General features: G+C 40.7%; 1 protein-coding gene across 1 annotated transcript in view; it reads right to left on the reverse strand.

Moving 5' to 3' along the window:
- The window catches only part of KRT20 (keratin 20, type I), an 8,112-nt gene extending 1,932 nt beyond the window's left edge, over positions 1 to 6,180 (reverse strand). Inside the window, exons 1-6 of the mRNA XM_006774438.2 lie at positions 5,785 to 6,180; positions 3,796 to 3,878; positions 1,649 to 1,805; positions 1,160 to 1,321; positions 888 to 1,013; positions 1 to 34 (exon numbers count right to left, since the gene is read on the reverse strand). Of these exons, the coding sequence (XP_006774501.1) occupies positions 1 to 34; positions 888 to 1,013; positions 1,160 to 1,321; positions 1,649 to 1,805; positions 3,796 to 3,878; positions 5,785 to 6,180 (958 nt within the window). The remainder of the gene's footprint in view (positions 35 to 887; positions 1,014 to 1,159; positions 1,322 to 1,648; positions 1,806 to 3,795; positions 3,879 to 5,784) is intronic.
- Between the last annotated feature and the right edge of the window lie 7,241 nt (positions 6,181 to 13,421).

Raw genomic sequence — 13,421 nt, forward strand, 5'->3', positions numbered from 1 at the left:
TGGTATCTTGCAGTGTCTGCTCCAAAGATTGTTTCTACGAGCACAGGAAAAAGTGGACATTTCTTGAGGATTTGATTTAAGAGGTGGCTCAATTTTAATCTTTTGAGAGGAATTTCTGTAGCTTGTTATCTTGTTATGGGCATCATGCATAATTCTGGCTTTATCTCCCACTCTCTTCCTCTAGGCAACCCCAGTCAGTCAGCTAGGACCCTTAGCTTTTCGTTTTTTGTTTTTTTTTTAGCTTTGCACTCACTGTTCTCTTACTGTATATTGTATTATTGTTTTCAATATTTGCTTCCCCTCCCTGCGGTTTATGGTGCCACTTCATTTGGAGGATTAGCCTTCCTCATGCTGTTAACACCAGGCTTGGTCATATGATTTTCTTTGGCTAATGAGATGCAAGTGAAACTGACAATTGCCTTTTCTGAGAAGCTTTAAGAGGGATCACATGGTCTAACTATTGCTCTTTTCTTTGGGCCACAACACTGGCATGCCCCAGCCAGAGCTGCAGCCAAACCATGATGGATGCAGTGTTGTGAGCCACTATGATTTTGGGGTTGTTACCAGAGCATAATTTGTCACATGCTGATTGATTTGCTTTGCCCAGAATGTCTTTACTCCTATTCTCTAGCTTAAAAACTAAAGTTTTCAGATCTAGTTGAAATGCCACTTTCACTATAAATCTTCCAGATCTTCTTCCTCTGCACCCTCACAGTTCATTGCCCTTTCCCTTGATTTCTTTCTGTTCTTTAATCATAATCTGTTGTTTGGCCCGCTTCCCTGCCAGCTTTGCAAGGGGAGGGGTGGTTTCTTACTTTCCAAGTTCCTAATGCAGGCACTTAGTAAACAGACACGACACCGAGAGCTGGAAGTTAGATGTGCTTTACCATGCTCAGATGGGAGTTGAGGTCTATCTCCAAGTTCTGGTAGGTGCGTCTCAGCTCCTTTACTTGAACCTCCGCTTGCTTTAACTCTGCAGTGTCCACTGAGACTTGTTGCTGCAGAGTTTCAGTCTAAAATTCCAAAAATGAGAAAAGTAAACAAGGGAAAAAGGACAGAAAGAAAGAAAGGAAGAAAAAGAGAAGAAGGAAGAAAGAGTTATCTCTTTGTGGAGGACAACTTCTACACATTTGCTTATCCTTTAGAATTATGCTATTACCTGTATCTCAAACTCTTCCTTGGCCTTCTTAAGGTTCTCTTGGGCCAAGACTTCATACTTCTGCCTCATTTCATCCATGATGGCGCTGAGGTTCAGGGCTGGAGCAGCCATCAGCTCCACATTGACAGTGTTGCCCAGCTGTTTGCGTAGGCCGGCCACTTCCTACGAGAATGAAAATCCTGGCTGATTATAGTCTGAAGTGTGTTCTCAGAGGAGGCCGGGCAGAAAAGACTTTATACATTTTATGGCTTTTTTCACTGGGAGTGAGTCAAAAAAGGAAGAACATAATAGGCAGGGCTTTTTTTATGGTCCAGATATTTCTCTATTTATTCCTGATAGAAACCTTATGAAAAGAAGTTAGGGGTCACATCATTATTGTTGTCATCTTCACCATCACCACCACCACCCAGTCTTCTTTATCCTCCTCTTTCCACCATTCCCAGTACCACTTCTGAAATCTATCTATCTATCTATTTATTTATTTTTTACCTCCTGATGCTCTTTTTTGAGGAGAACCAGGTCTTTATTCAGTTCTTCAATTTGAGCCTCCAAGTCGGTTTTGCTTAGGGTTAGATCATCATAAACCTTACTCAGGCCCTGGAGGTCAGCTTCCACTGTTAGGCGCATCCCTCTTTCAGTCTCATACCTGTGAATTAATAAGCAGAGATAACTGAGCCCTTCCGAAACCATTATAGAAGAGATAATCTTAATATAACGAGATAGGTTTATATGTAGTATATGAGGATTTCAATTTCAATACATTATTGTATCCCGCTTTATACATTTCAAAAATGTTCCTGAGAGCCTAGGAATCAGATCATTTGCCCCATATATAATCTCTGTGATTTGATTAAAAAAAATCAATCAGAAATTACTTTAAAAAGTTTCTAGCCCAGCCTGTGTGACTCAGTGGTTGAGAGTAGATCCATGAACTAGAAAGTCACAATTCATTTCCCAGTCAGGGCACATGCCCAGATTGTGGGCTCCATCCCCAGTAGGGGATGTAAGAGGCAGGCAATCAATGATTCTTTTTCATCATTGATATTTCTATCTCTCTCTTCCTCTCCCTTCCTCTCTGAAATCAATAAAAAACATTTTTAAATTCTAGGATATATTTACAAAGAAAAAATTTGTAAATATATTTGTAAATATTTACAAATATTAACAAGGAACATGGATGACTCATTTGCAGAATTACTAAGGTAGACAAATGACTCTCTTTAGATAACAGACGGACAGCTATGCAGAGTTATTGATTTCAGAGAGGAAGGGAGAGGGAGAGGAAGGGAGAGGCACATGCCCTGGTTGTGGGCTCTATCTCCAGTAGGGGGCATACAGGAGGCAGCTGATCAATTATTTTCTCTCATCATTGATGTTTCTATATCTCTCTTCATCTCCATTCCTATGAAATCAATAAAAATATATTTTAAAAATTTCTTTAATTATTGTGTCAGCAAAGGGTTCTCATTGATATTAAAATAACTAAATTTACTTAATGAATATACATGATCAATTTATTTTTATTACTTTGTAAGCAGATGTATCCAAAGTAAATTATCTTAAAAATTCATGTATGCCCTTCTAAAATTTTATATACTCCCATTTTTATTAAAGTAGTAATGTTTAAAAATGATAATGAAATAGAACAATCAGATGTTGACTGGAATTAATGAACTTTTACTGCTTTAATCTTCAGATCTGCTCTCATTTTTTTTTTCATTTTGATCCCTGTAGCATTAAGATGTCACCCTTTTAAAACATAAAGGACTCGTTAGTGCAGATGTGTTGTACAAATTCAGGTGAGGAAGCCCCAGTGTAGAAGCAGTTTCTGAGGTACAACTCTGATTACATGTAGTGTGAAATGACTACAAGAGAGGGAGCAGATTGAACTGATTTAATCATCGTCCTAGTTCTTTGGTTGATCAGACTGTATTGTAAAAGACTGGAAATCTAGAAAGCATCAAGAGTCACGTCACCCCTGGAACTTTGGGCATACACTTGTACGCAGTGGGAGGAACATGGATGACTCATTTGCAGAATTACTAAGGTAGACAAATGACTCTCTTTAGATAACAGACGGGCAGCTATGCAGAGTTATTGATTTCAGAGAGGAAGGGAGAGGGAGAGAGAGAGAAACATCAATGATGAGAGAATCATTGATCGGCTGCCCCTTGCACGTCCCACACTGGGGATTGAGCCCGCTACCCGGACATGTGCCCTTGACTGGAATTGAACCTGAGATCCTTCAGTCCACAGGCCGACACTCTATCCACTGAGCCAAACTGGATAGGGTCCTAGTCAGAGTTTTAAATTGCTTTGTTATTATTCCAAAGGGCAGAATTAGGTTCAGTATGTGAGAAGGTAGATGCCGGGTTACTAAAAAAGAACGTTCTGACGATAGAGCTAACCTACAAGAACAGCAGTTACTGGAGGTGTTCAGTTACACGCTGGGTAACGGAATCTTAAGACTGTGGGAGAGGGACTGTACCAGATAGTTTCTAACACCCTTTACATGCCAAGACTCTGAAACTATTTAGTGGTAGCTCCTTTACCAACAACGGAAAGCTTGGTATCATGAAGGACCACTGAAAGACATTCCTTTTCAGGAACTTTTGCCATGGAATTAGAGAACCTACTTCAGTCTGAAGTCCTCAGCCGCCAGTTTGCTATTATCGATTTTCAGGACACACTGAGCGTGTTGCCGCTGAGCATCTTTGATCTGGAAAACACATGAGAAGGAATGACATTTTCAGCTGGGTAGGAGTTTGAATGACTGCCTTTATACTCAGGTACGACTGCTGTTATATCAAAGATGATGTTCATTTCAGTCATTTCCACATGAAAATGGAAAGGAAGAATAATGATATGGCTATTGAACATAATAGATTTGTAAAATGCAATGCTCGTCTTACAGTTTGGTCAGCTTTCTTGTGATTTCATCAAAGGAGATTTTAATTCACCTTGAGGCATCCAACCTTATTGAGTGCCTTGCCTTTATTCCTGCTTAGAACATTTCTCTGAGCTCCTCTCACTCAGTGAGCCCCTCCTCTTTTTCCTCCTCCTCCATGTGTCAGCTTAGACGTTCATTGCTTCAAGCCTTCACGATTTCCTCAAAACAGAACTGGGTGGATGAACTACTTGTGCCTTCATTGCCCTACACAGTCCCCCATGTGTGTGGGATAAATGTTGCCTTTGTCCATGCCTGTTCCCCCCGAAGTCACCTTACATTTACCATCATATTTCCCATTGTCCAGCATGGCAACTAGCACCTAGTTAGTGTCGACTAAATATTGGCTGATGAATGGACACTTAGGTGGTGGGAGTTGTGCTATGCACGGGGGCTATCAGGATGGATAAGCCCTTGCTCTTAAGTAGCTGTCACCTATTGGGTGAATTCTCTAAGATGCACATGGATCAGAAGTCTGCTTGTAGAAAATGTTATAATGACATATCTCTTTCAGCTTATCCCATCCTAGAAAGAGCTGCCTTCCTTCAGATACAGGGGCTGTCCAGCTAAATGGAAGAAATGGCTGTGTCCATGGGTTTGAGGCAATCCATAGTGGATTCAGAAACATGAACCATGAGGCAGGTAGGGGGAATGGTTGGCTGATTTTAAATGTGTGTAGTGGGAGTTGGAGAAGAATGACCTGTTGGCAGAAAGGACCATTTAAACACCTTGGCCTCTCACATCCACATAGTTCCTGAAACACCAAAGTAACTTCCTGTAGAATCTGCATCAAATTGTACTGCTGTCTAATACAACACAAGAAAAAAGAGACTTGCTGGTAAGTGACCTTTGCTCAGTCTAAAGGAACACCAATGTTAAAATAGAAAGGGAAAGAAAAGGGACACTTTTCTTGATTAGATAAGAATATTCCAGCAGTGCAAATGCTCTGAGTCATATCTGAGATCTTCAATTAGGAGCAAAGTCTTCTTTTATGTCACACAATCGATAAAACTGAGAACCCCACCTTTCTTGGATGACATGGTTCTGATACAATTGCCATAAATTTTAATTGGGGGCAATAGAGCATTTTATTACTGTGGAAGTGGTGTCTTCACTGCTTGCTGTCTATGATCAGATTATTAAATAGGACATTTAAAAGTCCAGCTATCAGTAAGACCCATACCCCTTCCCCTCATTTCTACCCTGAAAAACTATCATTGAAATCTAATGATACAGTATTCTAATACTTATATTGTACCATTTACATAAATGGAAACAGGAAACTCTCTAAATTGACAGGGGTTTCAAGAGTTGATGGGAACTAGGTGAAAAACTAAGAGAGATTTATTATCATTTAAAAATTTAGCTTTTTCAGAAAGAAAGGCTTACTATTCTCTTAGCCCTGACTTAGTAAACTATGACAAAAATACAGAGTATAAGATTGGAGGATAAAATTTTTATATTTTATATATAATTAGGTTTTAAAACTTTAAAAAGTATGATTCATAGTCATCCTATTATGTAGTCAGGGTAGATGATAGAATATACCATTTTTATCGATGTTGCATTTCAGCCTAATTTGCTTTACAACATCCATTTGAACCCACCTAATGTATAAGCCCTCTTGATATATCATGCAGCTACATAGTGGAGTAGAAAACTCAGCATCATCCCTTACCTGAGCTTGCAGCTCTTCAATTTGTTTGTAGTATGCACCGTAGTCCCGACTGGTGCTGGGCACGTTTGATTCATACCACTGCTTAATCTGCATCTCAAGTTGGAGGTTGGACTGCTCCAGGGAACGCACTTTTTCTAGGTAGCTTGCTAGGCGGTCATTGAGGTTTCTCATGGCCATCTTCTCATTGCCAAAAAACAGGTCGCCTTTGTTGAGATCATTCCCATAGCTCACCAAGCTTTTGGAGGTTGAGATGCGGGTGCCGTGGCCTCCAGCTCCCCCATAGACGCTGGGTGCTGCCCCCAGGAGCTGCCTGCCCCCAGCCCTATACATGTTGACCATAGACGCCTGCGAGGAGGAACTCAGGCTTCTTTGCAAGCTTCTGCGTGTGAAATCCATTGGGGATTCTAGGAGGGAGCACCTGTAGCTTCAGGATGGGTGGAGCAGAGTCTGTCCCTCTGTGGTGAATGAACTGCCTTTTATAGTGTTCACAGGAAAGACACTCCTCCTCTGCTGACATCTCACCTGAGGGTTGACACCACAGTCCACCTTGCCTTGCTCCCTCCACCCCTTTTACAGCAATCTGTTTAATTCCTTTCTAGAAATTACCACGAGAGGCATTTCTTAGAGGCTTTTCTCGGGGGCCGTTTCTTTTTTTTCAATAAAGGTAACAAAAGAAAACAAGAAAGGGTGTTCTTTTAGCTCTTGGACCTGCCTTGGCAAATGTTTTCATCCTAATATATACATGAAGAATATTTGCAATCTCCATGAATAATTTGGGTACCTAAAAAGACAGAGGTGGCTACATAATAAGTCACAATGGTGATAAAGAACAATGCTTAGCCGAAACCGGTTTGGCTCAGTGGATAGAGCGTCAGCCTGCGGACTGAAAGGTCTCAGGTTCGATTCCGGTCAAGGGCATGTACCTGGGTTGTGGGCACATCCCCGGTGGGAGTTGTGCAGGAGGCAGCTGATCGATGTTTCTCTCTCATCGATGTTTCTAACTCTCTCTCTCTCCCTTCCTTTCTGTAAAAAATCAATAAAATATATTAAAAAAAAAGAAAAAAAGAACAATGCTTAATTTTTTTTTTCTTTTGGGTGAGAATATTTAAGTTCTATTCTCTTAATAAAATTTAGTTATACAACACGGTGTTATCTGCTATAGTCACTATGTTTTACATTTTATACTGAGACATTATTCATCTTATAGCTGAAACTTTGTCCTCTTTTACCAACCTTTCCCTGTTTCCTCCACCCCCCAGCCCCTGGCAACTATTTTTCTACTCTTTGTTTCTATGATTTTGACAACTTCTCCTCCTCCTTCTCCTCCTCTTTCAGATTCCACGTATAAGTGATACCATGCAGTATTTGTCTTTCTCTGTCTGGCTTATTTACTTAGCATAATCCCCTCAAGGTCCACCATGTTGTTCCAAGCAGGACTTCCTGCTTTTCTATGGCCGAATGATACTCCATGTATATATATGGAATATGATAATTTGGAATATGATAATATAGAATGTGCTATCCATGGAATATGGTATGTATGGAACATTATATATATGTATATTTATGCATCAACCAGTACTCCCTGAGAGCTCACCAATAATGACCGGATACGTCATAAGCAGATCTTACTGCTTATTAAAAAGCTGTAAATTACTCTGAAAATGGATGCCGCAGTTAAAACCTGCAGTGAAGAACTTTTTATAGACACATGTTCTGTATATGTGTATTCACAAAATTAATTTGTTTTATTGCTTAGTGGGGGAGAAGGAGGTTTGATTAAAATCACTGGAAAATTGTACTGTTTAAATTATACACATTTTGCAGTGATTTAGTTTCAGCTAAGAGGTTCATACACTAAGGCATATGATCCAGGTGTGTAGAAGCATTATTTAAATAAAGAATTCGCTTTATAACTAAAAAGGAATATAAGTGCAGTTGTTTAACATAATAGTTTTTGAAGTTCTCTTCTTTAGTACAGTTCTTCCTTACTAGTATGTCTGGATCCAATTATGTTTAAGTGAGTTAAAATTTCATTAGAATGCTTAAAATCATTTTGAATATTTTGGAGAAATAACTTTGTCTATGTGTTATTCCACCAATTTTTTTGGCTAGTGTTTGTAGGCTTTTGAGATTTCAAATTTAAATGAAATATGGGACATTAGCACTATTTTATGGGGTTCAGTCATCTAATCTACTCCTTTGTTGAGTAGAAAAAGTTTCTGTTGTGAAGACCTCCACATGTTTACGTAAGGACAGGAAAACTTGATGGCTCCTCTATCACGTTGAGTTTTATGCCTTGGTAGGTTTTAAATCTTATTATATGATCACAGGAAATCAAGGTAGCATTTCACAGCAGCTAAGTTTTCAGAATTACACTTGAGAACTAGATACAGATCCTGTTGACTCTTGTTCATACATAAGTCATGAATTTACAACCCCTGATATTCCAGGCTGTTGGATGACTGCAAAATATTTATTAGATCCAAACTTCCTTATGACTAATAGGAGGCACATTTTTACCTCATAGATAGACTCTGCTGAGGGTGTTAATGATTAATGTTAAGTATGACCAGTATTTTGGAGAGCTATCATAAGCACTGTAGTTTTAAGAGGACTTTGAACTTTCTCCCCTCATTATGGATAAGCTATTGCACCCAGATGTGATACATAGAGAATCTGCAGTCTGTGGGGAAGAGTTGTCTTTCCCAGACGTCTTAGTCAGGATACGTTGCTCTGATTGGTTGAGAAGGATGGCCCATAAGAACTGTGGGTGTTTGTATGCATTGTGGTTCTAGATACTTGACATAACTCAGAAAAAACTCTTGGTCTCTGCTTTAAAAGCTGGTTTACTCAGTGAAATAGTTCCAAGTGAAAGGATGTGATGTCTTTGATTGGCTTCCAAATAAAATGGGAGGGAGGGAGAGGGACGGAAGAAGTATAGATGAAGGAAGTTTGGCCATGAGTTATTTGTTGAAGCTGGAAAATGGATACATGGGGATTTATTATACTGTTCTAACTACTCTAGTGTTTGTTTGAAAATTTCTATAATAAGACATTTTAAGATCCTGGTGTAGTGAACTTTCATTATTGCATTTTACATAGTTAATCTGGCATATTCAGGTTTTGATTTGTACTCGTTTGGTGCATACTTCAGTGAGTTGGTAGATTTGTTGTCTCATAGTGGCTCAAACATAGTAGGCACTTGATATTCACTTACCAAATGAACGACAAATGAGTGAATGAACAAAAATGCTGATGCCCAATTTAAAGGAGAGAAAAAACATTTGTGGAGGGTTCTCTGTGCCCATTGACTGCTGTTTCTGGTAGGCATGTTAAGAAAGTAAGAATCGCAACCCGGGAGTTCAATGACATGGAGTATGGCAGACTGGATACTCCTAATGCCACTATCCCAAATGTTATTAGTGGAAACAACTAAAGTGCATTATCTATTCCTCCCTCCCTCCCTTCCTCCCTCCCTCCCTCTCTCCCTCCCTCCTTCCCTTCCCCTTCCTTCCTTCCTTCCTTCCTTCCCTTCCTTCCTCTTCCTTCCTTCTTCTCTCCCTCCCTCCTTCCCTTCTCTATCCCTCCCTTTCTTCCTTCCATCCTTCTTCCCTATGTGTCTATCTATATTAGTATATATATGTATGTATGTATGTACTTTTTAGAACCTATTTCAGACTTATTATGAAAAGAAAGACTCCTCAGATAAAGGAAATGAAAACAGGAACCTTAGGAGAGAAGTAAGTGAGAAAGCTGTCTTGCACCCTGTGGGATTCTGCTCAGTCATGGAGATATTAAGCTTTCCTTATGGTGTCTGTAAAGGTACAGGAGATGAGAGTCTAGAGCTTGCCTAAAGTGGGACTATTAACAGGAAATATCCACATAAACCTAGTATACTGAAGAACTATGCCTTCAGAATAAGGGTACATGATAAAGAAAGCCACCATGCAGGAGGGTCCAGTAAGAAAAAATTTCTGTCTCAAACTTGGTGCTTTGTGCAGAGGGGAAAAAAAATCTTCCCTGAGAATTTGTAGCCACAGCTAGCCTGACACAGTTTGTTGTCTGTATTTACCCAGGTTTGTGTGTAATCTGAAAACCTTAGATGGAGAATTTAGTTTAAAGTGGTCCTTTATCAGTGATGCCCTCAGCCAACTGGCAGCAGGGAGTTCAGATCCTCTCTAAAATAATGTAAACCCCAAATCTCATACTGGGAAGCCTGACAGACTGAATGGCCCTCCTCATCCCTGCAGTTGGTCTTGGATTATTTCACCAAAGTTTGAGATTATACCAGGGACAAGAGGGTACTTATTTTATATCAACTTGACTAAGAGAGAGCCCAACCAACTTCCTCCCAAAACAGAGGAAAGGTTTGTCCCTAAGACAAATTCTAGCTTCTGTCTTTAAAATCACAGTTAAGGAACCATTGACAGTTCTATATAATAAAAGCCTAATATGCAAATTGCCCCCTCGACTGGGAGTTTGACCAGGGGGCGAGGCCGGTGGTAGGCGGCCAGGGAGAGGGCGGCACCCCTAGCGGGCAGCTGCTAGGGACCCTACCCGTTCATGAATTTCGTGCACTGGGCCTCTGTTTGAAAAATAACAGCTTAACTCCTGGCTTCAAGCCATCAACAGTTCATAAATGTTAAGGTTCTGTCTCAAAACACCTGCCTACAAATGCAGATCTGACTACTAGTATTTTACCTCTTTGAGAAACTTGTGACACTTAAGTGGTCAAGTCCAATACATTGCTCTCTAAGACCCAACCCCTGCCTACCTTTCCAGAGTCCCCTTCCCACCCTCCATGCCTCAAGCTTGACACTTCATTAACAATGCTACTGATGCTGCTCCATTCTGTGCTTTGCACATACTGTCCTCTCCTCTTCTGGGCGTCATTTCTTCCAGGAAGCATCCCTGCCCTCCCAAATTCTCTCCTTTCCAGGATGACCAGTTGTCTTGGTTTACCTGAGACTGAGAAGCTTTCTGGGATGTGAGACTTTCATTGTTCAAACCAGGACACTCCCAGGCCAGCCGGGACAGTTGATCATCCTGTTCGTCTCTCCTGTACGTGCCTCTTTCTTGGTACAGCATGTGCACACTCTTTGGCCCTGATTCCTCTATTGGCTGAATGGGTGTGGAGCATGAGGAATAGGATGAGATAAGGATGACTCTTGGAGTTCTGACTTGGGTGACTGGGTAGCGATGGTGGTGTCCTTTACTGAAAGGGGGGGGGGAGGGGCACCGGGACAGGGCGGGGAGAGGGTCTGAGGAGGGATTGTTGCAAAGGGGTACATGGCATGTTTGTTTGCGGACATGCCCCATTTGTGGTGCCTGCATTACTAGATCAAATGTAGAAGGTCTATAGATGACGTTGTGTATTCTGGTCTGGAGAGAACTGGGCTGGAGGTGTGTAATAAGATGCAGAAAATGTTGCCTCCGCTCTTGTTGGTTGTGACATTATCCCTCATAAAGTGACCACTGTCATTCCAGTTTACTCCAGGGCTTTCAGAACTCCAGAGTCAGACCTCTGCGCGGACAGACCAGAGTGACTGGGAGAAGCATTGGCCTAGTCCAGCCGTGGGCAAACTACGGCCCGCGGGCTGGATCCGGCCCGTTTGAAATGAATAAAACTATTGAAAAAAAAGACCGTACCCTTTTATGTAATGATGTTTACTTTGAATTTATATTAGTTCACACAAACACTCCATCCATGCTTTTGTTCCGGCCCTCCGGTCCAGTTTAAGAATCCATTGTGGCCCTCGAGTCAAAAAGTTTGCCTACCCCTAGTCGCTGCCTAACGGTTCCTCTTTCTCTGAACTGCCCTGCTGCATTAGCACATAACTGAGCCTTCCATCCGTGGCGACAACCAAAGATTTATGGTGCTTGAGTGAAATTTGTGCAAGATCCAGAAGATCTAGACTAGATTTAGCTAACAAAATGGTAATAACCAATTAGCATTGAGTTTTTTGGATTGTAATTTAAGGGAAGAAGTGATCAGTGATTTCATCTTATGATGCACTTTTGTGTTATTTGCACAACCTAAATTTAGTATCTTTGAAGACAAGTAAGCAAGTGGCAATTCCTCACCATGTGTTTTTATTTTTCATGGTGCTTATTTTTCAACACAAAGAACTGTGGGCTCTCCTACCTGGAAGAGACCGTGAAAATCAGGCAGCCCATCCTTCTCATTTTACAGACAAGACAGCAGAGGGGTTCATAAATTGAATGACTTGCCTGTAGCAATAAAACAAATATAGAAAGTTGAGATGAAGCAACCTAATGTTTGCTCTCTAAATTGATTCCCTGTAAGTTTGCCTGACCCAGGAAAGCTGTCTTACAAACACCACCCTGATGTGTAAATAAAACTCACCAATTAAATTACTGCTTAAAATGCTAATATAAGGTATATATTATATTCTAGTTTCCCCACATTCATATTCTCATTTCCACTCTGGGGCTAATATCTTCCTTCATTTGCTCCTATAACACACGATTGAAATAGATTCTCTAAGATGGGGCAGTGATCACTGGCCTCAGCGTATGCCTAGAGCAGGCACTGTGTATGCACATACATCAGACCAGATGAAGAGATGTATTATTAATTCGTCTTTCAGAACAGGCACGGCAGATGTGTTCTCATTTCAGCTCGGTTGGGTGCTATGTCATTACTTTTTAATGTGTACACATTCAAGTTAAAAGAGCTATACAAAGCAGAATATTGATTAAAGAGAACCCCTAGATCAGTGGTTCTCAACCTTCTGGCCCTTTAAATACAATTCCTCATGTTGTGACCCAACCATAAAAGTATTTTCGTTGCTACTTCATAACTGTAATGTTGCTACGGTTATGAATTGTAATGTAAATATCTGATATGCAGGATGGTCTTAGGCGACCCCTGTGAAAGGGTCGTTCGACCACCAAAGGGGTCGCGATCCACAGGTTGAGAACCACTGCCCTAGATGCTTGAGAAATGAAAATAGAGGGGAAGAGAGAGAGATTTTAGAGTTCTGTCAAAATGGATTTTACAATTTGTATATTGTTTTTACAAATTTTAACAAAGCTTCCTATAAAGATTAGCAGGCAGTTGGCAAAGCATGAAATGAAGTTGCGACAACTATCTTTTAAAAGTGGGGGGAAAAAAGTGGAAAAATAACCAGGCAAATGAATAAAATAATTTATTCTTCAAGTATTCGTTAAACGCTTACATTCAACAAAAAGGGTGGCCAGACGCTGCTTGCAAGGAGCTTGTGGCCTAGCAGAGGAAATACTGACAGGGATTTTATTTTCATTTTCAAGTGGGTGGATAAGAAAGATGAAGTGCGAGATGTGAGAGCAGAGCACTGAGACCCAGGGAACCCTGGAGATAGAGAATTAGGTGAGTTGTCAGTCTGCAGGCTCTGGGGCTCAGGTTATGTATTAATGGCAGAGTTGGGATGCCAGCAGATAAGATAATAAATCCTTAGATAATCTGCTTGGGCATCAGAGGGCCAGGAGGAAACAACCATCGGGCAAGGAGCCCCACTTAACTGATTTAGAAAAGTGAAGGCAGAAAACCAGTCATTGTAGCAAGTGACAGCAACCATTGCCGTTAGTGTAGCTTTTTGCAGTTTTGCGTTTTGTTTCTGTGATGTTTCCTG

This window comes from Myotis davidii, unplaced genomic scaffold, assembly GCF_000327345.1.
Source record: "Myotis davidii unplaced genomic scaffold, ASM32734v1 scaffold327, whole genome shotgun sequence".
NCBI lineage: Eukaryota > Metazoa > Chordata > Mammalia > Chiroptera > Vespertilionidae > Myotis > Myotis davidii.